The sequence below is a fragment of the Pseudorca crassidens genome, chromosome 14, assembly GCF_039906515.1.
Source record: "Pseudorca crassidens isolate mPseCra1 chromosome 14, mPseCra1.hap1, whole genome shotgun sequence".
Taxonomy (NCBI): Eukaryota; Metazoa; Chordata; class Mammalia; order Artiodactyla; family Delphinidae; genus Pseudorca; species Pseudorca crassidens.
In genome coordinates, this window is record NC_090309.1 from 38,070,833 (window position 1) to 38,097,589 (window position 26,757).

The following is a 26,757-nucleotide window of genomic DNA, read 5'->3' on the forward strand; positions in this document are numbered from 1 at the left end:
ATAAAAGAGAAGATATTTTGTAAGCAAAATCAATATGATTCAGTAAGCCCTTAGATGAAAATGAACTATTTAGATTATGAGTAAATAATAATATAATAAAAACAATACCATAAAATATAAAGAACAAAGTAAAAAAAAAATCACTTGAAATTTTCTTATCCAGAAATGAACATCCTTTAAAATACCTCTATAAGTATACACACTTACTAAATTTTTTATTTATAACTAGTTTTTTTTTCATTCATCAATGTTATAGTGACAGTTTTCCATAAAAATAAATATAGACCTATATCACTACTTTAATGGTTACATTGTATTCCATTTTATGGGTGGTACTGACATAAAAGCAGGCATATAGACCAGTGGAACGGAATAGAGAGCCTAGAAGTAAACCCATGAATATACTGTCGACTGCTCTTTGACAGGGGCACCAAGAACACACAATGGGGAGAGGATAGTCTCTTCAGTAAATGGTGGTGGGAAAACTGGATATCTACATGCAAAAGAATGGAACTGGGCCCACTCACAAAAATTACCTTATACCACTCACAAAAATTAACTCAAAATGGGTTAAAGACTTACATGTAATACCTGAAAACACAAAACTCCTAGAAGAAAACATTGAGAAAAAGCCACTTGACACTGGTCTTGGCAGTAATTTCTTGGATAAGACACCAAAAGCAAAGGCAAAAAAAGCTAAAATAAATAAGTAGGACTACATCAAACCAAAAAGCTTCTGCCCAGCAAAGGAAACAAACAAGAAAAAGAAAAGGCAGTCTATGGAATGGGAGAAAATATTTGCAAATCATATATCTGATCTGGAGTAAATATCCAAAATACGTAATGAACTCATACAACTCAATACCAAAATTCAAATAATGCAATTTAAAAATGTGCAAAGGACCTGAAGAGATATTTTTCCAAAGAAGACATACAAATGGCCAACAGATACAGCAGTCGTCAGGGAAACGCAAATCAAAACCACAGTGAGCTATCACCTCACGCCTGTTAGGATGGCTTTTTTCAAAAAAGACATAAGATCAAAAAATGTTGGCAAGGATGTGGAGAAAAGGGAACCCTTGTACTGTTGGTGGGACTGTAAATTGATACAGCCGTTATGGAAAACAATATGGAAGTTCCTCAAAAAATTAAAAATAGAACTACCATATGATCCAGTATTCCCACTTCTGGGTACATATCCAGAGGTAACAAAATCAATATCTTAGAGATATATGTACTTCCATGTCCACTGCAGCATTACTCACAAGAGCCAAAATCTGGAAGCAAGTTATATGTCCACTGACATGAGTGGATGAAGAAAATATAATACATAGAAAGATATATATATATATATATATATATATATACACACACATACATATATATACACATACACACACACACACACACAGACTATGGAATATTGTTCAGCCAAAATATGAAGGAAATCTTGCCATTTTCTATAACATGGATGAACCTGGAGGGCATTATGCTAAGTGAAATAAGCCAGATAGAGAAAGACAAATACTGTGTGGTATCAGTTATATCTGGAATCTTAAAAAGAAAAATCTGATTTCATAGAAATAAAGAGCAGAAGGGTAATTGCTAGAGGCTAGTTAGTGCTCTTTGTGTACTGTTTTTAAAATCTTTTATTATCCCAAGGTCTTGAAAATATTCTCCTTTTTTAATCTTCTAAAAGTTTTATTATTTTAATGTTAACAATCAAACCTATGATCCACCTAGGTATGGCTCAAAGTTAATTTCTGTCACATATATATACACGTACACACACACACACACACACACATATCCAGTTGACCTATGACTGTTTATTAACAAGACTGTCCTTTGCTTAGTGCTTTACATGGCCACCTTTGTCATAAATCAGGTTCCCATATATACGTTTAGGTCTGTATCCCTGTACCAAGACCAGTCTTAATTATTGTCCTTTTTAAGTATTTATATCCAGTAGCATAAGTCTTCCAACTTTGTTTAAATGTGTTGTTCTTATTCTAACTTCTTGTGATAGATGCTTAAATCATGGATTTTTTTAGGCTTTATTTTCCAATGTATGCATTCAAGGGGATAATTTCCATTCAAGCATAGCTTTGTGTTCTGACACTTTATGTCATATTTTTCATTATCATTCAGCTCAAAATATTTCTAACATTTCTGTTGTGAATTCTTCTTTGCCCATGGTTTCTTTAAATTTCAACTAATTTCAAACAACACACACACACACACACCCCTTAACCTACTGTATTATGTCAACCCTGTGAAGTTTCCATGTTCATTGAGAAGAATATGTACTCTACAGTTTACAGTTCTTGGGTACAGTATTCTATATAAAATCAAGTTTGTTAGTCATGTTGTTCAATTCTTGTATATCTTCACTCAGACTGATGTATTAAAAATTTCCACTGTGATTGTGGTTCTGTTTGCCTTTTTTGTTATTTTATTTGTTTTAAGGCTGTGTAGTTAGGTGCATGCCAGTTTAGAACTGTTATATTTTCTTGGTATATTGCACCTTTATCATTATAAAACATTCTTCTATTTTCTAGAAATGTTTGCCTTAAAACCTACTTCATATCTCAAAGTATACCTAAACCAGCTTTATTTTGGTTTGTGTTTACTTATATCCTTCATATATCATAATCCATGTTTCCTTATATTTAAGTTGTATCTCTTGTAAGCAATATAGAGTTGGATATTTATAATCAACTCTCACAAGCTGTGTCTTTTAATTGGAATATTTAATTGAAGTATAACATAAATAATAGTACAACTGTTTCTTTTCTGTATGTCCGACTTATTCTATGTCCTTTAACCATCCTTGGCCTTCTTAGTATTAACTATATTCCATTCTTCTCTTTCATTAGTGTATTTTTTTCCTCTTGACTAATGTCTTTTTGGTAGACCTTTTTGTTGTTGCTGTTGTTTGGGGGTCATTTACTCTTATCTCTTTCCTTTTTTAAATTGAATTTTGGACATAAGATATTTAAAATTTAGTGATAATTTGAGGCTGTATATGATGTTATTTTCCTCCAGAAAGAATTTATTTTTGTTTCTGGCAAATAATTAGGGTAAAGGTTAAACAACATTTTAATCTATTCTGGAGTTGAATTTATTTGAAGCTGAATTTCAGTCTGAGAGGTGGTTTATTTCCACTTTATATTTATCAAGAATGTAGCCCTTCAGGAGTCCCAGCTGAAAGCTCTGCCTCAGCAATCTCTGAAGTATAACTTTGTACTTTTAGCCCAGTACCTGAAACTCTACCTAAAGCTCTGTGCAGTTTCTCAACTTTTCAAACACTACTTTCTGTGCATTTTCTCAGGCTCTTGGCCACCAATTACAAATTGGCAAATGCTTTGAAAGCAAAAGCAGCACCAAATATCAGGCTTATACCTCTCTGGGCTTTGCTTCTGTGTAGGAACTTGGGTCTTTCAGATACTCACTGTCTTGGTAGGTCTCCAGTGTCTTCAAACAGAATTTCAGAAATTATTTTACCCAGCTGTTCTAGTCATTCTCAGTAAGAGTATTCTCTTTTATATCCTTATCTGGATAACTGGAATCAGAAGTTCTGCAGTATATTTTTGGAAGGTGAGTGAAGTGTTAAACTTGGCACTAGCTGCTTTCCAATTCTGTATAACTCCCTGCAGTGTGCTATTATGTTTGAACTATTAATCACTAAGAGCCTTAAATGTGACAAATTCTACTTTTAAGCATAACATGTCATCAGTTTTATGCCCCAAATGGATCAAATGAAATTTTATAAAATACTGCATACTAGGGCTTATCACTCAATTAAAGTAAAAGAACTAAAGAGAAGAACCTAATTTTTTCCTATTTTAACTCATTTTCAAGAAAGTAAAAAAAAAAAATTACAGCTCTTCAAGTTCAAGAATTGTTTTAATCTTGTAGGATTAATAATGCAAGTCTCTCCTTTGATAACAGTAGGAGATATTTGTGATTATGCCTGCTTAAATTTATAGTCTGTCTTGCTTGAGGGCATGCAAGTGCTTTATGATTATCAGGAACAAAATCATTACAGCTCAAAAAATTAAAGAAGTTAACTTTTCTTAATCATCTGCAAAATGCCAGGCATTATGCCAGAGGCTTTGCATGTTATCTTATTTAATTTTCATAATAATCCTAACCAACAGAATTATTATACCTATTTTATAGTTGACAAAACTGATAAGGAAAACTGAAAATCGTGATTCAAACTCAGATGTGTTTGACTCTAAACTCCATGTCATTTCCAATTATACCAAACTGCTCATATAAACAAAAGATTTGGAAGTTCTACAAAAGTTAGCAATTTGTGACTTGGTAACTACCCATAACTAAGTCTAAGAAAGCTATTGTTTCCCTTTTATTTTTTATGAAAATGCACAAAGATTTCAGTAAGACTGCTTATTGTAGAATGACAATCTACGTGATAATCTGATCTTGCTTGAACGATTTACAGAACCCCAGGTTATTGGGGAGATGATTCATCCAAATTAAGTGCTCTTAAAGTTTGTCTGTAGTAAAAGGGAAGCGTCTGTTGTGTGCAGTGAATATGAAAAGGATCACAGAAAAGTAGCACCAATTGCCTATTTCCCTATTTTCTCATTCATGTCTCCAGGAAAGAACACTTTCACATGTTTAGGCATGATTTTCTTTCAGGTAGATGTGGTTTATGCTAGTCATCATATTGACAGATCTTCCAGAACCATGAATCTACTCTTTGAGAACCCATCTGCATCTTGGGAGACACAAAGAAGAGTTGTATCTTAGAGTGTCATGTGAACTGGACAGGTGTAACACTTTTTGTGTCCATCCCCAATCTCTTGTCCTTTAGAAAAGCATCAGCTTCTCATTGGTCCCTATAGTTCAAGGCTGTTTCTTACTAAAACCCAAACAAAGAGAAATCATGATGTAATTAATATTGGCTCAACTGTTTTAAAATATTACTGGTGAGGTAAGGGAAGGGGGAATCTTCCACTTCCAGCCAATGGAGACATTGGTTTTCAGACCTGCCCTCCTACTGTGAAACTGGACAAAATATATGAGACAACTGTATTTAGGCAGTGGACAATAAGGACAGCAGGACCATGATTCCTCAAAAAATGGAGAATACACAGATGAGCCCTGTATACAACTTCCAGAGCAGAGACCAGTGATATCACTCAGCTGAAGAGCCAGAGATAAAGAGTTCAGAATTCAGGGATGATGAGGGGTCTAGAATTTGTGGGGCAAGATACCAGAAAGGGAGAATCTGTGTGAAGAGTGGGGACCCAGAAGTCTTCATGGTGGTTCCCTTTGGGTCCTTGATGGGAGAGTAGGCTGCAAGTAGACAAGGCCTATCAAAGAGCCTCTGCTGTGACAATGAGAGTGAATGGAGAGGCTGCAAAGTGCTGAGACATGCTTTAATTCTGGTTCAGCCAAAGTGAAGCAACCTCATTGAGCATTTATATGAAACCTCAGAAATGCCATGCTTTAAGAATAAGGACCACATACTATTTACAAAACTGAAATAGATCTGCCTTTAAATATCATAAAACCAATTTGACAGGATCAAAAGAATCTACCGCATATTTAGTGCCTTGCTGGTACAAAACTCAATATCCTTTAAAGAAGGACAGTATAATCCAAACTCCCTGAAATGTGATATCCACAATGTCAAGCATAAACAATGTCGCACATTACTAGGTGTGTGAAGAAGCAGGGAGATGTGATGTATTATGAAGAGAAAGAGAAGCTAATAGTAACAGACCCTGAGATGACCCAGATGTTGAAATGAGCAGACAAGCACTTTGGAGCAGCTATTATAAATATGTTCAAGGATTTTAAAAGAAAAGAAGAACATGATGACTGAATATATAGGGATTCTTAGCAGAGACATAGAAACTATTAAAAACCATGGGGGGAAGAATTCTAGAGATGAAAAGTATGAAATCTGAAATCAAAAATTCTACTTAGAAAAATAATAGACACTGTATAATAAAGGATTAGTGACTTAGGATTAGTGAGGATAGTTCAATAGAGATCATCTAATTTGAATAAAAGAAAGAAAAATATTGCAAAAAATGAACAAGAACTAACATGTGAGACGAAGTCAAGTGCTCTAAAATGCATGTAATTGGTGGAAAACATCAGTCTACAGATCCAAGATGCTCAGTGAACTCCAGATAGAAGAAAGCTTTACCCAGGCACACAACATCTTCGCACAGCATATCCAGACTATTGAAACCAATGATGAAGAGAAAAGTCTTTAAAATACCCAGAAAAAAAAATTACGTAAAATGATCAGCAACTAATAGGAATTATCGCTGACTTCTCATCAGAAGCAATGATACCAAAAGATAATGGAACAACACCTTTAATGTACTGAAAAAATCAAAACTCTCAACACAAAATTTTATATCGAGTGAAAATTACCATAAAATGAGAATGAAATAAAGACACTTTTGAATAAATGAAAGCTGAGACAACTCAGCACAAACAGACCTGCACCATAAGAAAAATTAAAGGATATTCTTCAGGCAGAACAAATATGATGCCAAATGTGGATATACATAAAAGAATAAAGAGCTCTGGAAATGGTAAACATGGATTAATCATAAAAGTATTTTTTCCTCGTGCCAAAATTTCTTTAAAAGATAACTGTTTAGAGGAAAAATACCAACAATACATTGTGGTGTTTATAACCTATGTAGATATGAAATGAATGACACTAACATCACGGGGGTTTGGGATAAATGAAATTATACTGCTGTAACGTTCGTACCTTTTACCTGAAGTGGTATAATATTAATTCTAAGTAGACTGTGATAGATTAAGATTGCGTATTGTAGTGCTGAAAGGATTTTCTTAAAAATTTAAATAGATATGCAACTTTAAAAAGTCAATAGAGGAAATTTAAAAATACATAAAAAATACTCAACCCAAAAGAGGGGAGTACAGGAGAACAAACAGAAAACAAATAAGCAAGATGGTATACTTAAACCCAAACATTTATAATTACATTAAATTCAAATTAACTGCACACTACAATTAAAAAGCAGAGATTGAATTTTTTTTCTAGTCCAAGATTGTGTAACTGGATAAAAAGCAAGACCTAATTATATTCTGTGTATAAGAGAAACACTTCAGTTATTATGACACAATAAATTGAAATTAAAAAGATGTACCATGCAAACAGTAAGGTATCAGACAAATTAGACTTCAGGACAAAGGAAGTATTACTAGAGACAAAGAAGGACACTTGTGATAATGAAAGTTCAGCAGAAAGACATAATTCTAAATGTTTATGTACAAAATAACTGAGTTTCAAATATGTGAAGCAAAAGCTGACAGCAAAAAAGAGGAATAGACAAATGTAGTAATTCACAGAACAAGTGGTTAAAAAAAAAAAAAAATCCATAAAGATTAGTGAACCTTTTAACCAACTTAATTAACCCTGACAGTTTTTGAATCCACATCCAACAACTTTAGAATGCACGTTCTTTTCAAGTGTATGTGGAATATTCACTAAACATAGACTATCTGCTGGTCCATAAAATAAGGCACAATACACTTTAGTAGACTGAAATATGACACCAAAGGAATTAAATTACAAGTCAATAACATTCATATATCTACAGTTCCCAACTATTTGCATATTAAACGGCGCTTCTCTGAAAGTCTCATGGATCAAAGAAATCACAAGAGAAACTTGGAAATATTTTTAATTGAATTTAAATTAACTTATCAAAATGTTATGAACATTTGTTCATAACAAAATGTTATGAACATATCAAAATGTATGGGATGATTATACAGGCGTACCTCATTATATTGCGCCTCCACTTTATTGTGCTTTACAGATACTGCATGTTTTACAAATTAAAAGTTTGTTGCAACCCTACCTCAGGCAAGTCTATCACACACACCATTTTTCCAACAGCATTTGCTCATTTCATGGCTTTGTGTCACATTTTGGTAATTCTTGCAATGTTTCAAACTTTTTCATCATTATTATATTTGTTATGGTGATATGTGAACAGTAATTTTTGATGTTACTACCACAACTCACTGAAGATTCAGATGATGGTTAGCATTTTCTTTTTTAGCAGTAAAGCATTTTGAAATTAAGGTATGTACAATGTTTTTTAAGACCTAATGCTACTGCACACTCAATAGACTACAGTATGGTGTAAACATAAATTTTATATGCAGTAGGAAACCAAAACATTCTTGTGACTTGCTTTATTGTAATATTCACTTTATTGCAGTGGTCTGGAGCTGAACCCACAATATCTCCAGAGTATACCTGTAATCCATTATATAAAATGAGGCACCCTGACTCCATACTGATACAAGTAAGTACACAAATAAAGAAAGCCATTTAATAAATATAAAAGGAATGATAAAATGAAAAAAAAAATCACAATTTGGCAAACATCATAGTAATAGTTGAATACGGCAACAGTCATTAATGAATGCTGTAACTGTGAGAGAAAGTTTCATGAGATACAGGATATTATTTACATAGTCTCAAAATATTTCCCCACAAAATATGTATTATTTACAAAAGGAAAAAGTTACTTTACAGTGGAGAAGGCTGGTAGACACCATGTTAATCAAATGATCAAAATGGAGCAAATAAAAATAATTTGCTACCTTATATATTGTTATAAGAACACAACAGCCCTTCTGTGGCTTTCCTGCAAAAAAAAAGTGCAAAATCTGGATCTAATCATGAGGAAATACCAATTGAACCCAAATTAAGGGACATTCTAATAACTAGCCTATACTCTTCAAAAATTCCAAGTTCACATCAGTGAAAAGACTGAACTATTTTATACTAAATAAGGAGACTAAAGATACATACCAACTAAATCTATCAAGAAACGGATCTGTGTGCTGTGAACTGTTACTGGAACAATTGGTGAAATTTCAGTGATTAAGTGGGAGTAATGTTATCTATGTTAATTTCATGATTTGATTGTGGTTATGTAGGAGAATATCCAAATTTATAGGAAATAAACACTAATGTATTCAAGAGTGTGTTGGCAACTTAGTCTCCAATAATTCAGAAAAAAAAGATCTTTGTACTGTACTTGAAACTTTTCTAAACTGAGAATATTTTAAATTTTCACTATTGTCACAGCTCTAGACATTGTTTCTCTAAGTAGAAGCTGTGTGGTTTTGAAGTCTATTTTTGTTGGTCACAGAAATACTTTTAATTCTGTGTCTTTGGGACCTTATTCTGCTTTTCAAAATTCAAGTGACCTCTCCAACTTAATTATTACTGTGGCATAAAAGACAGTCATTTACTACCCAAGATTGATTCTCTGGCCCCAAATGGATGGCATGAGGATGACTGTGCCTTCTGAACTTTCTCATGTTGACATCCCTAATTACCTTGGCCATTGGCACAGGACCAGTTGGAATGTCAAGTGTGTGCTGTTTGATAATGCTATAAAAAGACCTATAGCTGCTGCTCTCCAGGCATCTGTGCCTTCCCTTGGCATGATACTATTGCGTAGTTTGTCTTCCGTTGGCATTATTTCTATAGCGTGGCTTACATCTGCCGCTCCTAGGCACTTAATTGGTGATCAAGTTGACATAAAATAGCTTCTTTGGCACTGTTTTTATTTAGAAGAGTTTTATACCTGTAAACTTCTGAAGCAAGAATTGACATTTACTATATACATTATAATTATATACAATATTATGAATATAGAATTTTCTGACCTCTATTGACTCAAACCTATCTTGGATTTCCAAGTTCAAATTTTCCCAGTCAGAAGTCTCTACTCTGAAGAATTAATCTATAAATGAAATGTACCTCTTCTGTTTTAAGACACTGGATTGAGTGTATACATCAACTTCTCCCTCCTGTGCCACATCTCTATAAATGATGGAACATATGTGTGTGTGGTTAAAATTTATAACTGGAATTCAAATCAAGAATACATAAGGGAACGGAAGCTGTGAGGAATCCACTGAAAACTGTAAAACACACAAAATAAGATTGAAAAAAGAAAGCAGAAACCTAAATGTCCAGATAAGATGGCTCCCAAAGTTGAAAGAAGCACCAAAAGTTCTCCATGCCCTGGGAAAGGGGATACTAGGAATCAGAAAAATGTTCCTGGGATAGCAAGGGTGAATAATCAGGTTGTAGCAAGGTGGGTGAGTGGAGAAGTCAAAGTAAGTAAATACTGATAAACCCCAGGTATTGTTAGAAAAATAAGGTGATGTGAGTATGTTAAGAATTTAAGAATATTCACCAGAAAAATATGAAGGGTGATTTTATGAACTGAATTGTGTCCCCGTCTTTCCAAATTGATATGTGGAAGCTGTAACCCCTAATGTGACTGTATTTGGAAGTGAGGCCTTTAAAGATACAGTTAAGGTTAAGTGAGGTCGTGGAGGTGGAGCCCTAATCCAATATGACTGGTGTATTTGTAAGAAGAGGAAGAGACAACAGGGATGCATGTGCACAGAGGCAAATCCAGCAAGAAGGTGGTCACCTGCAAGCCAATGAGAGAGGCCTCAGGAGAAACCAAACCTGTCAGCAGCTTCGTCTTGAACTTCCAGCCTCCTGAACTGTGAGAAAATAGTATTTCTCTTGTTTAATGTGCCCAGACTTTGGTATTTTCTTATGGCAGCCCTAACAGACCAATACAAATGGCGTAACTTTAGAATCAGTAAATAAAAACACAAAAAAGAAGACTTGATAAATTATTACAGAACAAATAGGAAATAATCAAAAGGAAATAAATAAGGGTGTGGCAAATAGAAAGTAAAAAATAAGCTGGCAAGAATGTCTAAGCATCAGTAATTATAATGTCAATGAATTAAATTCACCTACTGAAAATCAGAGACCACAAAATTGGATTTTTAAATATCCAGGCATGTGCTGCATATATAAAACACTCCAAACCCAAAATAACATGGTTCAAATGGAAAAATATATATAATAAATGCTTCCAAAACCAACTGTCAGAAGAAAATATCTGAAGACAAAAGTATTAAAAGGGAAAAAGAAGGTGAGGCACTTTTAAAGCATGTGCTCAAATTCTTTGATACTCTTTTTTTTTTAATTTATTTATTTATTTTTGGCTGTGTTGGGTCTTCGTTTCTGTGCGAGGGCTTTCTCTAGTTGTGGCAAGCGGGGGCCACTCACTATTGCGGTCTCTCGTTGCGGAGCACAGGCTCCAGACGCGCAGGCTCAGTAGTTGTGGCTCACGGGCCCAGCCGCTCTGCGGCATGTGGGATCCTCCCAGACCATGACTCAAACCGGTGTCCCCTGCATTGGCAGGCAGATTCTCAACCACTGTGCCACCAGGGAAGCCCCAGATACTCCTCTTTTCGAAAGGTGGTGCCTTATCCTCTCATCCCCTTGAATGTGATCTGGACGTAGTAACTAACTTCAGCTATGAAGTGTGACTTCTGAAACTAGGTAATAAAATGTGTTGTGGCTTCCTTTTTGCCCCTTTCTCTCTGATCACTTGCTCTGGGGGAAGCTAGCTGCCATGTCATGAGGACATTCAAGCAGCCCTATGGAGAGGCCTATGCAGTGAGATACAGATGCGTCTGATAAATGGCCGGTAAGGAACTGCATTTGCCAGCCATGTGAATGAGCCATCTAGAAGCAGGGCCTTCATACACAAACTTTCAGATGACTGCTCCTCTGGCCAACATCTTGACTGTAACCTCATGAGAGACCCTGAGTCCAAATTGCCCAGTTAAGTCTTCTTGGATTCCTGACCCTCAGAAATTATGGTATAATTGATGTTTATTGTTTTAAGCTACTAACTTTGGGGGTAATTTGTTGTGCAGCAATTGATAACTAATAGAGAGAGATCCTTTATAATAACATAGTTGATAATCATAGAAATAATCCATCAAATAGAGATAGCACTATTCATTTAACTACAGAGCTCCAAAATATATTCTAAAAAAAAAAACCTTCAAGGAAAAGTTGAAAAATCCACAAAGTGCAGGATGTTAGCACACCCTTCTCTGAAAACCATACACTGAGAAGGAAAAAGACAGTAAGGATATTAAGGATTTTAAGAACATAATTAGAAAACTTGACCTAATGAAGATATGTTTAATAAACATATTATTAAACATATTAAAGAATGCATATTATTAATAAAGTCATTTTAAATAATCATATCTAAGCCACCAAGGAAATATCAACATATTCCACATATTTCTACCACAGAAATCATATTCAGTGACTTCTGTGCAGTAAAAGTAAAAACTAACTATAAAAAGATCACCCCAGGACTTCCCTGGTGGTGCAGTGGTTAAGAATCCACCTGCCAGGGCTTCCCTGGTGGTGCAGTGGTTGAGAGTCCGCCTGCCGATGCAGGGGACACGGGTTCGTGCCCTGGTCCGGGAAGATGCCACATGTTGCGGAGCGACTGGGCCCGTGAGCCATGGCCGCTGAGCCTGCGCGTCCGGAGCCTGCGCTCCTCAATGGGAGAGGCCACAGCAGTGAGAGGCCTGTGTACTGCAAAAAAAAAAAAAAAGAATCCACCTGCAAGTGCAGGGGACATGGGTTGGAGGCCTGGTCCGGGAAGATCCCACATGCCACAGAGCAACTAAGCCTGTGTACCACAACTACTGGGCCTGTACTCTAGAGCCCACAAGTCACAGCTACTGAGCCCACGTGCCTAGAGCCCATGCTCCACAACAAGAGAAGCCACTGCAATGAGAAGCCTGTGCACCACAACAAAGAGTAGCCCCCGTTCACCACAACTAGAGAAGGCCCGTGCACAGCAGTGAAGACCCAACGCAGCCAAAAATAAATAAATAAAATTTTTTAAAAAAGATCACCCTGATAAAAAATAACATGTGCCCCCAAATTTAACAACATACTTATTAATAACTCTTTGGCTAAAGGTGATCTCAAAGTGGAAATTGTAACTTAATGGCAATGAAAATATTACATATCAAGGTCTGTGGCTTGCAGCCAAAGCAGTAATACTCAGAAGAAATTTCATAGCCTTAAATTCATTATTTTTTTTAAAAGATTGAAAATAAATGACCTGTGCTTTCATCTCAAGAGAACAAAGACAAATAAATCCAAAGAATGTAGAGAAATGAAATTAATGAAGATAAAAGAATTAAATTTTTTAAAGTAGAATTTCTCAATAAAATCAAAGCCATTTTCTAGAAAAGACCTGTAAGATAATAGTTTAGAAAAATATCATCAAGGCTTAGAAAAAGAAGACAAACACACACACACACAAACTAGGATTGAAAAGGACATAACTACGGCAAAGGAAATTTGTTTTTAAAGAGAAGGATACTATTAATTTTGTTTTGAATTTATTTTTATCATGGATAAAAAACAGAGGGAATAAAATAATGAACTGCCATATACCAATCACCTAACTTCAACAAGTACCTATACGTGACCAAACAGTTTTCATTTATATTTCCAACCACCCTACATCCCATTTTGGATTATTTTGAAGCAACGTATTATTTTACTTTAAATGCTTCATTATATATCTCTGAAAGAGAAGTTTTGTTGTTGTTTTTTTTAAAGAAACATCATCACAATACTATTATTAAATCTAAAGAAATTCCTCTTAGTTTCTTACTTATTTTATTTATTTATTGGCTGCATCAGGTCTTAGGTGCAGCACGCGGGATCTTTTGTTGCAGTACACAGGCTTCTCTCTAGTTGTGGCACGCAGGCTTAGTAGTTGTGGTTCACGGGCTCCAGAGTGAGTGGGCTCTGTAGTTGTGGTGTGCAAGCTCCAGAGTGCGTCGGCTTTCTCGTTGCAGCACGCAGGCTCTCTAGTTGTGGCGCGCAGGCTTAGCTGCCCTGTGGCATGTGGGATCCTAGTTCCCCAACCAGGGATGGAACCGGCATCCACTGCATTGCAGGGCAGATTCTTAACCACTGGACCACCAGGGAAGTCTCTCCCCTTAGTTTCTTTTTTTTTTTTTTTTAACATCTTTATTGGGGTATAATTGCTTTACAATGGTGTGTTAGTTTCTGCTTTATAACAAAGTGAATCAGTTATACCCTTAGTTTCTTAATATCATCAAATAATCCAATTGATGTTCAGATTTCTCTGTTATCTCCAGAAGTATTTATTTTAAAAAATCTAAAAGGTAGTTGTATCTCAGGATCAACCAGGTCCAACGTTACATTTGGTTGATGTGTCTCAGTGGTTTAAAATCTATTTTTTTTCTTTTTTGTATTTATTTAAAATTTTATTTATTTATTTATTTATATATTTTTTGGCTGTGTTGGGTCTTTGTTACTGCACGTGGGCTTTCTCCAGTTGCAGTGAGCTGGGGCTACTCTTCGTTGTGGTGCGCGGGTTTCTCGTTGTGGTGGCTTCTCTTGTTGCGTAACATGGGCTCTAGGCCCGCAGGCTTCAGTAGTTGTGGCACATGGGCTTAGTTGCTCCACCACATGTGGGATCTTCCCGGACCAGGGATTGAACCCATGTACCCTGCACTAGAAGGCGGATTCTTAACCACTGCGCCACCAGTAAAGTCCCTCAGTGGTTTATTTTAATCTGACTTCCAGCTTTCTCTCTTTTCCCCACTTGTTTTGCAGTTTTGCTGTTGAATAAACTGAACCATTTGCCGTATAGAGTTTCTCATATTTTGACATGTGCCAACCTCATATCTTTGGAGTGCTTATTAATATGTTCCTCTGTCTCCTGTGTTTCCTGTAAATCATTAGTTCATTTGGGTCTGTTTCAAGTGACCATTTTTTCTCCTGGTTAGGGTCACATCTTCTTAGTCCTTCTCACCAAAAGTGAGGTCATCACTTTCGGTTTTATCCTTCATTTATAGTACATATATATATATATATATATATATACACACACACACACACATACACTATATATATATACACTATATATAAAACTAAAGATGCATATATATTCATCTATATCCCTGTTTTTAAATAAAACTTCTGTTTTAGTGTTTTAGTAGCATATTAAAACATTGTTTGGCAACTTGATGGTTTTTTGTTTTTTCTTAATTTTATTGAAGCATAGTTGGTTTACAATGTGTTAATTTCTGCTGTACAGCAAAGTGATTCAGTTATACATATATTCTTATTCATATTCTTTTCCATTATGGTTTATCACAAGATATTGAATATAGTTCCCTGTGCTATACAGTAGGACCTTGTTCTTTATCCATCCTATATATAATAGTTTGAATCTGCTAATCTCACACTCTCAATCCTTTCCTCCCCCCCACCCCTTGGCAACCACAGTTCTGTTCTCTATGTCTGTAAGTCTGTTTCATAGATTTGTTCTTTTGTGTCATATTTTAGATTCCACATAAAGTGGTATCATATGGTATTTGTCTTTCTCTCTCTGACTTACTTCATTTAGTTTGATAATCTCCAGATCCATCCATGTTGCTGCAAATGGCATTATTTCATTGTTTTTCATGGCTGAGTAATATTCCATTGTGTGTGTGTGTGTGTGTGTGTGTAAATATATATACACACATACACGTACGTATACACATATCACATCTTCTTTACCCATTCATCTATCAATGGGCATTTAGATTATGTCCATATCTTGACTATTGTAAATAGTGCTGTTATGAACATAGGGGGTGCATGTATATTTCCTAATTATAGTTTTGTCTGGGTATATGCCCAGGAGTGGGATTGCTGGATCATATGGTACCTCAATTTTTAGTTTTTTAAGGAACCTCCATACTGTTCTCCATAGTGGCTGTACCAATTTACATTCCTACCAACAGTGTAAGAGGGTTCCCTTTTCTCCCCATCCTCTCCATCATTTATGATTTGTAGACTTTTTAATTATGGCCATTCTGACTGGTGTGAGGTGGTACCTCATTGCAGTTTCGATTTGCATTTCTCTGATAATCAGCAATGATGAGCATCTTTTCATGTGCCTGTTGGCCATGTGCCTGTTGGGCTTCCTTAGAGAAATGTTTATGTCTTCTGCCCATTTTTTGATTGGGTTGTTTGCTTTTTCGTTATTGCATTGTATGCACTGTTTACATATTTTGGAAATTAAGCCCTTGTCGGTTGCATCATTTGCAAATATCTTCTCCCAGTCTGTAGGTTGTCTTTTTGTTTTGTTTATGGTTTCCTTTGCTGTGCAAAAGCTTAGAAGTTTGATTAGGTCCCATTTGTTTATTTTTGCTTTTATTTCTATTGCCTTGGGAGACTGACCTAAGTAAACACTGGCGTGATTTATGTAAGAGAATGTTGTGCCTATGTTCTCTTCTAGGAGTTTTATGGTGTCATGTCTTATATTTAAGTCTTTAAGCCACTTTGAACTTACTTTTGTGTACAGTGTGAGGGTGTGTTCTAACTTCATTGATTTACATGCAGCTGTCCAACTTTCCCAGAACTACTTGCTGAAGAGACTGTGTCTTCCCATTTGTATATTCTTGCCTCCTTTCTTGAAGATTAATTGAACATAGGTGTGTGGGTCTATTTCTGGGCTCTCTATTCTGTTCCATTGATCCATATGTCTGTTTTTGTGCCAGTATCACACTGTTTTGATTACTCTAGCTTTGTAGTATTGTCTGAAGTCTGGGAGGGTTATTTTTCCTCAGGATTGCTTTGGCAATTCTGGGTCTTTTATGTTTCCATATAAATTTGAGGATTATTTGTTCTAGTTCTGTGATAAATGTCATGGGTAATTTGATAGGGATTGCATTAAATCTGTAGATTGCTTTGGGTAGAATAGTCATTTTAACAATTTTAATTCTTCCAATCTTAGAGCAGGGCATATCTTTCCATTTCTTTAAATCATCTTCAATTTCCTTTACTAATGTTTTGTAGTTCTCAGCATATAAGTAAGTCTTCCACCTCCTTGGTGAGGTTTATTCCTAAGTTGTTTTTTTTTTAGATGTGATTTTAAAAGGGATTGTTTATTTACATTCTGTTCTGATATTTCATTGTTAGTGTAAAGAAACTCTACTGATTTCTGTATGTTAATCTTGTATCCTGCTACCTTGCTGAATTCATTTATCAGTAGTTTTGTGAGTCTTTAGGGTTTTCTATATATAGTAACTTAATTTTGTTATAATATCCTGGGAATAACTCTGATCATTCTATATAGCAGTATATAAAATGATCAGAAGAATTTTAAAAAGTATGATAATATATACAACAGTGCAATAAACATGAAAACTTAGTTAACGTGAATAAAATGAAAAACTTGAATTGATTAAAATAGATGAATTTAAATAAACCAGTAGCTCCAAGGACAAAATTCAAACAAGCCAAAAATATAACTCCTAAAAAAAGCAGTAGGTTTTATTTATGAATTAAAAACTTAAAAACTTATTCTAACATGAAAATAAGTGTCATTCCAAGTAAATTCTCCATTTGGTAACAAAATCTAAATTCTTTACATATATTTTCACATTTAAAATAATTATTCATTGTTCTTATATAAAAAAGATTATTTATGTAGATACTTATGTAGACATTAAGAACTGATTACTAAAATTTATATTAATATTAATGTAACTTATGAGATAAATTATTTCGTAGACTTCCTTATCTTGAAAGTTACTTTTCCCTCAAATCTACAAGTATGATATTTCTAAAATATTAACACATTATCAGAAATATTTTATTCCTAATTCTTAAAACTTCTTATTAACCAGATTTGTCCTATGAAAAGAAATGCTATTTTGAATAAGTACAAAGAGAAGTGTATCAACATTTTACTTTACTTGAAATAAAGCAGCATGAAATTAAATGTTCTGAAAGCAGTTTTGGACAAGGCTTAAAGCTGCAAAGCTTGTAGTTAATGAATTTAAAATTTATATTATCAACTGATTTGAACTAAGTAAAATATTATAGCAGGGAGGGCCAGAACATGGTAGTCTTAAATGTGTAGAAGCTGTTGCACGTCTTTGTAAGTGCTTCTGTTATCTCATACAAACCTATCAATCCCCAGAAGCCTAACAAAAATTAGAAAAGGTTATAACAACATCAATACATTATAATAGTTAAACTTATCTGTCAGTGACTAGTCCAAAGTATGATTTCAAGATGAAAATCTACTCAGGATTTTTTTTTAGCTTTGAATAGTTTTTTTTTTTTTTTGGTTTTGCTGCACGGCTTGCACAATCTTAGTTCCCCAACCAGGGACTGATTCCGGGCCCTCAGCAGTGAAAGCATCGAGTCCTAACACTGGACCACCAGGGACACCTTAGCTTTAAATGCTTTTTGTTGTAAATCTGCATATTCATTATAGTAGTACATTAAATACCACCTGTGAAAGGTAATGAGCTCCCAGGAATAACAAGTCTTTTATTCCAGATCTTAGATGATACAGAGAGAATATGTGTCAATTTTTAAACATGGATCATAGCCAAAGACTCTCAGTGTTTGTCATCTTTTGTTCAATTTCACTTAATAGTGCTAAAAGATGTTACTAATATAAGTCAGTTTGGCAAACAGTAAATTAAAAATTGTCGCTGAGAATGACAGAACTAAATAGTTCATTCTTCTGAATATTTTTCTGAAAACTTGCTTCCACATTAGTAACACTTTTATAATAAAACCATTCATAACTAGGTAATCCTGATTGGGTGGCAGTAAAGGTTGGGATTTATCAATATGACACTTTTCAGATCTATTGTCATCTATGTTATCCCTTTAGACCCATTACATGCCATTTTAATCTTATACAATAAGTCTCCAAAAAGAGACCAAGGAAACAAAAAAGGACTGTACAACTTACAATGTCTCCTTGTGCCATGTGCCTCCGAGACACGTGATTCTAAACATCTAAGTATGGTATGGTAACACAGTTCACTAGTATGTGAAAACCTTGATGGATGGGCATCAGGGGGTAGATACATGTTTTATGGGGCCTGAAACTTATACTTCTGAAGAAAAATAATTTAATTGACCTAGAGAATATTATGCTTAGTAAAATAAGTCATAGAAAGACAAATACTGTATATTATCACTTAGATATGGAATATAAAAAATAAACAAATATATATAACAAAACAGGATAAGACTCACAGATATAGAAAACAAACTAATGGTACCAGTGGGGAGACAGAAGGGTGGGAGGGTCAAGATAGGGGTATAGGATTAAGATATACAAACCTCTATGTATAAAAAAGATAAGCAACAAGGATATACTGTACAGCACAGGAAAATATAGCCATTATTTTATAATAACTTTAAATGGAGTATAATCTATAAAAATACTGAATCACTATGCTATACACCTGAAAATATTATAATATTGTAGATCCACTATACTTCAATTTAAAAAAGAAAGTTAAAAAAAAAATTTAACATTTCAAGTACAAAAGTAGGTACTGGGAAGGATATGTACAAATAAGAGGCAGAGAAGCTTATGCTTTATAAACTTTGTAGTAAATTTACCTCTGCATCTGGCACGTAGTAAACACTCCATAATTATTTGTGGAATAATTTTTGATTAATAAGTATTAATTAAATTTAAAGTCAAGATGAGAAGGGCATGACTTTCCCAGTAGTGGTCTCTTGCAGTGTATTTAATATAATATCATTTAACAGTACCTTAGCCTTAGTCTCAACCAGCTTTACTGCATGTCCTGTATTCTTGTATGTGCTGTCCTAATCAAGTAAAAGACATGAAAATGAAATACAAAGCCAAGTGGCTTTTACTTTCTTGACTTATTTAGAATATGACCATTTCCCAGGGGTATATGAACATATTTAACTGTATATATCCAACATTTAAACTAAATTGAAACACTAAAACTATCTAAAAGTTAAAAAATAAATGTATCCAGAGGATAGCCAATTGGGGGGGGTGATATAGATACTAGATACTAGATGTCTTTTATCACACTGTAAAGATTCATGCATGAACTGTCTCAAACTGAGAGGTATGGAGTTACAGAAATATACTCTCTACTGCATTTTACTAAAAACTACATTCATATATATGAATAGTGAGAAGGTCCACAGAAATGAAAACCTTCATGGTACAGATATAATATCAACTCAAGAACTGTTAAGCCTTATTACCTTCTTGAAATTAATGACCCCAAATTCCCTATAACAGTTAAAAAATTAAGAGTAGAAATCACAGAATTAAGAATGAGAGAGAGAGAATATGTTCCAGAAATAATTTGTGGACCACAGATCTTATAGCCAACACTTACATCACTGTTAAACATAAAATATTAACATTAGTAACTCACAAAAAAACTGATATTTTTTATGGGTAACTTTCTTTTTCACTGATTTATATGCCTATATACTAGTGCTATTATATAGTCTTAATGTTAACTAGAATAAGTCTTAGATATTCTTGACCATTTACTTTCACATATGAATTTTAAGATCAACTTGTCAAGTTCCATGAAAAATATTGAAGGGATTTTGATTGGAATTCCACTGAATTTTACAGATTATTTGGGGTCAGAATTGATATCTTTATGATGTATAATCTTTTCAGCCATAAGCAGGTGTATATCTGTATTTTAATCAGGTGTTCATTTACGTCACTCAGTAATGGGTGGTAATTTCTTCTTAAATGCATTGTATATCTTTTGCTTATTTTCAGTGAAGAATCACATATAAATTTTGCTAGAGACAAGAAGATAGGAAAAAAAGCTGCCTTAGCTTATTTGTAAGGCTAGTATAACTTTGATACTAGTTGAGGGCTTGTTAGCAGTCAAGTGCAAGTAAAGTGATAGAATTTCTTAAGAACACAGACGCACTTATATAATACTGTACAGCAACTATACCTCAGTAAAAAAAAAACATAAATGCAAAAGTATTAAATAAAACACTAGCAAACTGAATACCGGAGTATATATATTTTTAAATTACTGCTAATTTCTTCATTGAATATAAGGATCTATTATGAAAGTATCATGCCACTCTTGGATTAAAAAAGAAAATCAACATGATTTTTTCAATTGATATACATTTAAGTTGCTTCTGATTTTTTATCGTTGTAAGTACTGCTGTCAGGAATTCCCTGGTGTTCCAGTGGTTAGGACTGCATGCTTTCACTGCCGAGGGCCTGGGTTCAATCCCTGGTTGGGGAACTAGGATGCCACATGCTGCATGGTGCAGCCAAAAATAAAAAAAGATAGTCTCAAAAAAAAAAAAAAGTATTGCTGTCATCACCAATCTTGGACATAAGATTGGTCACATCATTTCCTTAAGAAGATTTTCCAAAAGTATATGTATGCAAATTTGAATTCTGATGTATTACTAAAATATGGAATCATCAAACTTTTTCCATAAAGGACCAAACAGCAAATATTATAAGCTTGTGAGCCAAAAGGAAAAATTGAGGTTATTATTTAGGTACTTGAGAAAACAAATTTCCATAGATTTTTATTGATAAAATTTTAAATGTAATAATTGAGTATGATAGAAAACAAATTTCCACAAATCTTTATTGATAAAATTAAAAATCTATTAATTGAGTACAGTTTTCATAATAAAGTTCTACAGATGTGAATAATGGAATTCTTTTGTGGGGGGATAACATTTCTCTTAATAAGGGTTGAAAGGTGGTTTTCCTTAACAACAAAATCTGTTGCAAATGTTCATCTGTGAATACTGATCTATGATGAGATTTTATGTATTTCAACTTTGCAAATTTCTTTCCTCGTAGATAAGTACTGCCAAATACTGATATCAATCCATGAGCGTATGGTTTAATTGCACATATTCACCGATCAGAAGGCATTTTTACAATTCTATTAGCTAAAGGCTAGACTGCCTTTTAACATGTTACTACATTGCAAATTAATTACTTCCTATTAAAGTTCCTTAATTGCAACATTGGAATATGGACATTACCTTTGCACTTGTATCAAGGTTGAAAAATGCTGCTGTGGACTGAAATACATTGCTGGGAATTTGTATATGAATGGAGATCTCACTTCTTTTTTTAACTTTTGACAGTGCAGGAAGTGTATAACACAGCCTGTAACACAGCCTATTACCTGCAAGTCAAACAACGTTCTCACTGAAATGACTTTATCACAATATAAGTTTCACATATAAGTACTGTTTTGCTTTTAATAGTTTCAGATTGAAACACTTTCAAGTCTTCAGCATAAGGTAATTCCAAAGCCATTCAGAGTTGAGTGGTTGAGCACAGTTCTTCCAACCATTTAAAAATGTAAACACCATTTTCTTTTAAAATTGAAGTATAGATGAGTACAGTATTATATATACAGGTGTACAATATAGCAATTCACAATTTTTAAAGGTTATACTCCATTTATAGTTATAAAATATTTGCTGTATTCCCTGTGTTATACAATATACCCTTGTAGCTTAATTTATACCTAATAATTTGTACCTCTTAATCCCTTATGCCTATAATGCCCTTTCTTCCCTCTCTACTGGTTTGCTCTTTATATCTGTGAGTCTGCTTCTCTTCTGTTATATTCACTAGTTTGTTGTATTTTTTAGATTCCACATGTGATATCATACAGTACTTGTCTTTCTCTGTCTGACTTATTTCACTTAGCATAATGACAAAACCAAAAAACCTACTGAATGGGAGAAAATACTTGCAAACAATATGATAAGGGGTCAATATCCAAAATATATAAATAGTTCATACAACTAATCATCAAAAAACAAACAACCTGGTTAACAAAATGGGCAGAAGAACTGAATAGACATTTTTCCAAAGAGGAAATGCAGATGGCTAACAGGCACATGAAAAGATGCTCATCATCACTAATCATCAGGGAAATGCAAATCAAAACCACAATGAGATATCACCTCACACCTGTCAGAATGGCTGTCATCAAAGAGAACATAAATGACAAATGTTGGCAAGGATGTAGAAAACAGGGAACCTTCATACACTGTTGGTGAGAATGTAGACTGGCGCAGCCACTGTGGAAAACAGTATGGAGGTTTCTCAGAAAACTAAAAGTAGAACTACCATATGACCCAGGAATTCCACGCCTGAGTGTATATGTGAAAAAAACAAAAGCACTAATTCGAAGAGATACATGCACCCCAGTGTTCATAGCAACATTATTTACATTTGCCAAGATATGGAAGCAACCTGAGTGTCCATCAACAGATGAGTGGATAAGGAAGATTGTGGTACATATCAGGCTTCCCTGGTGGTCCAGTGGTTAAGAATCTCCCTGCTAATGCAGGAGACATGGGTTCGAGCCCTGGTCCGGGGAGATCCCACATGCCGCAGAGCAACTAAGCCCGTGTGCCACAACTACTGAGACTGTGCTCTAGAGCCCTTGAGCCACAACTACTGAAGCCCGGGCACCTAGAGCCCATGCTCCGCAATAAGAGAAGCCACCACAATGAGAAGCCCGTGCACTGCAACGCAGAGTAGCCCCCGCTCGCTGCAACTAGAGAAAGCCCACGCGCAGCAGCAAAGACCCAACGCAGCCGAAAAAAAAAAAGTCATAAAAAAAAGCACACACACACACACACACACTGGAATACTACTCAGCCATAAGTAAGAGTGAAATTTTGCCATTTGCAGCAACATGAATGGACCTGGAGGGCATTATGCTAGGTAAACACCGTTCTTTACTCAAGGGCTGTACAAAAGGCAGGCTATATTTGGCTTATAGGCCATAGTTTACTGACCCCTGCTCTGTAAAGTCTATATTCCCAGTAAATGTAATAAGTGCCTGTTTCCCCCCAAATTTTGCAACCAGTAAGTAATAACTTTCAAAAATTTGTCCAGTTTGAAATTACATTTTTTCAACTTTGAACATTAGGACAGTGAAATACCTTTTCATGATTATAGGCCATTTATATTTCATCATTGAAAACTTGTTGTTCATGTTCTTTTTCCATTTTTATTGCAATAAAATTCTCATTCCAACAGTCACCCTGTGTACCAAAAAGAGTTCAAAGTCCTTTTTAGTGGCTCTGTCTACTTCTTTAGAATTATTTTCCACTGCATGCTCCCACACAACCAACATTCCTTCCGTATTGAAAGACCTGCCATTGCTTGATAAAACTGTGTTTTCTCAAGCTTCTCTATGTATGTGCACCAGGTATCATTCATTTTCTGTTGCCTTTTCTCCATTTTCCCTTCTACTATAACTCTCATTTATCCTTCAAGATGCAGATCAAGGATCAGTTCCTCCTCTTTGGTTCTACACCATTCTTAACTCTGCCATAAAACCTATTACACTATGTTACTAACTGTTGTTTACAGTTGTCTTTCTCCCTACTGGGCTGAAAGCTTGTTGAGAAACGGTATTGTAATTGATCTCTCTTTTCACAACTTAATAGGCACTGATTATTTGTTGACTGAATAAGTTCAAGATGATAGTAGTGTTAATAATATTAATAAAGTAACATGTGCCAGACACATAAATATCAGAGACAAATTTGTATAATAGTATTCCTTATAAAATGCTTATCATAATGAACAATTGAATTTTGAAGAAGCTATCTCAGATAGTAAAATTTCATTAAAGAAAAGAGCCACTAAGATTTTTATTCCCTGACAAAACTAAGTACATCAAACATTGGATTTAAAAGCTTGTTTTTTTCCCTAAAGGCTTAATTTATTTAAATAACTGCCACTAGTTATAGCTATGATTTCCAATTCAAGAAAATTTGCTTGTATTAGAAAACTGAGAAAATTAAAATACAAAATTTTTGTATTTTATCATCAGCCATGTCTGTTTTGTAATCTATTTTTGTTACTGTTTTGAAAGAACAGTAAGTTCTTTCTTTCAAAATCTCCTTTGTAACTTGACTAAGATACATTTTGGATTAATCTTTTATCTTGCTTTATTTCCAAAGGACATCCATTACCTTGCACTAGAAAAGGGCGAATTGGCACTAGCTGAAGTGGCAAGAAAGAGAGCTAGTGACATTGATGCAGAATCAATAACCTCTGGAGTTGGTAAGATTTAATGCTGTTTTTTTAAAGTGCTTTTTATTTTAATCAATACTTATTCAGTATCACTTGTATTTACATTTGTAGGGCATGGCTGGTTAATTTGAATTATTTTCTTTGTGAAGACAGTGTCTTTTTTTAGAAAAAACAAGAATTAAGCCTGGGTAAATAGTACAATATGGATATTTAACTTGGAATTGTGTTAATATGCAAATTAATAATCAGTAATTAATAACTACTTAGCAAAAAGTTAAAAAGTCATTGTTCTTTTCATAAGATTTTAAGGAAAACAGTTTATTATTATTAGTGCTATTATTAAAATTAACCAACACAGGAACTTATATAATCCTTTATTTTTATACATAGACATGTCACATCTCAGAAGAATTCCCTCCTATATCAGACAAAGTACTTCACGTGAAATTTAGGTTTGATGGGTGATTTTTTTTTTTAATTTAGAAGCCACTAGATTCATTTTACTGTGAGTCTTCCAAAGAAGATAAATCAAAAGCCTAAATTGAATCTAAAAGTCCATTCAAAACTTTATAATATAGAAAAATGATGTCTTTAAAAACTATAATAATATCAGCATGAGTTTTTTTTCTAAACTCAATTTATCCTAATGTGACCAACTCTGAAAGTACTGATCTCTGGACATCCCAATTTTTATTGTTCCTGGTATTTCCTATTCCTAAATTAGGCAGAGGACCCTCAGAAATTGTAATAGAATTTATTTCTTCATGGAACTCCTATAAAACAAAGAAGTTTCAGTAAGGTTTCCACTTGGTAAGTTGCTTGAAAATATTATAACATTGATTATCCATTGATGGATCATCTTGTGCTTTGTTTGTGTAATGTTGGCAGCCAAAAGGAGCAATTGTCGGCTTCTCTCTAACATCACCACCAGAGATCCCAGTCTTCCAGTTGGTACTGAAGGACTCAAAACCATACTACCAGGGTAGCTCTAAAGCTGAATACCAAAGCTGACAGTTGTTTACCAGAAAGATGATTTTGTTCTCCCTCCCCCACCCTGAAAAAGTTCCAAACTGATCAAACCCAAAAGATGCGTAGACCACTTTCAAATCTTCATTCCTAATGGATAAAGGATATTCAATATTAATATAATATTAGATAAGAGTAACTTCAGTTGACCTATCAGTGTATATTGTCACTTGCTAAGGATAGTGATGTGCATCCCAATAAAAACAATAATAGCTAATATTTACTGAATGCTTACTGTGGGCCATGTACTATTCTGTTAACTACATTTACTAATTTAAGCCTCACCGTAATTCTTTGAGGCAGGTACAATTTATATTTGTGATAAGTCACTTATAACTAAATAATGAAATCATACCCTATTAATAGGAATTGCTGTGTTACATCATGGGGATACAAACATCCTCCATCCCCATCCCTCTTGCCATTTAGGAAACACAGTAGGAGGTTAATTCATAGCAAATTTTATCAGAATTTTCCTTAGTTGTCATGTACACTGCCTTTTCCACCAGGGTTTCAGATATAATGGAGGCAATTTTTGCATTTTAAAGCTATTTAAATTTACTAAGAGTGAAAAGGAATATGAAGAGATTACCACGAAATTTCAGAAGAATGAAGAAACTCCACTATTCACCAAAATGCATCCTGTGCCCTGTGTATATTTTGATCAGGTTACCTAGGCCAGCTGATAATTCCTAGCCAAAGAGTTTGGTGTTCCCCCTTTGAGCCTTGCCTCATTTCTAGTAAATACCTTTTTTTCACTGAAACCCTGTTACTCCCCATTTCTCAGCTTTTTTTCAGGCCTTATCCTGTGGCTTTGATTACTATCTCTTGTCAAAGATCCATTTAATAACAACAGTAACTGTCAAGAGGTAAACAGCTTAGATAA

At 34.4% G+C, this 26,757-nt stretch overlaps 1 protein-coding gene across 1 annotated transcript in view; it reads left to right on the top strand.

Moving 5' to 3' along the window:
- Nucleotides 1-26,121, top strand: part of WDPCP (WD repeat containing planar cell polarity effector) — a 255,317-nt gene extending 229,196 nt beyond the window's left edge. The window contains exons 16-17 of the mRNA XM_067703850.1: nt 24,773-24,875; nt 25,734-26,121. Coding sequence (XP_067559951.1) covers nt 24,773-24,875; nt 25,734-25,831 — 201 coding nt within the window. The 3' untranslated portion in view covers nt 25,832-26,121. The remainder of the gene's footprint in view (nt 1-24,772; nt 24,876-25,733) is intronic.
- The last annotated feature ends 636 nt before the right edge of the window (nt 26,122-26,757 follow it).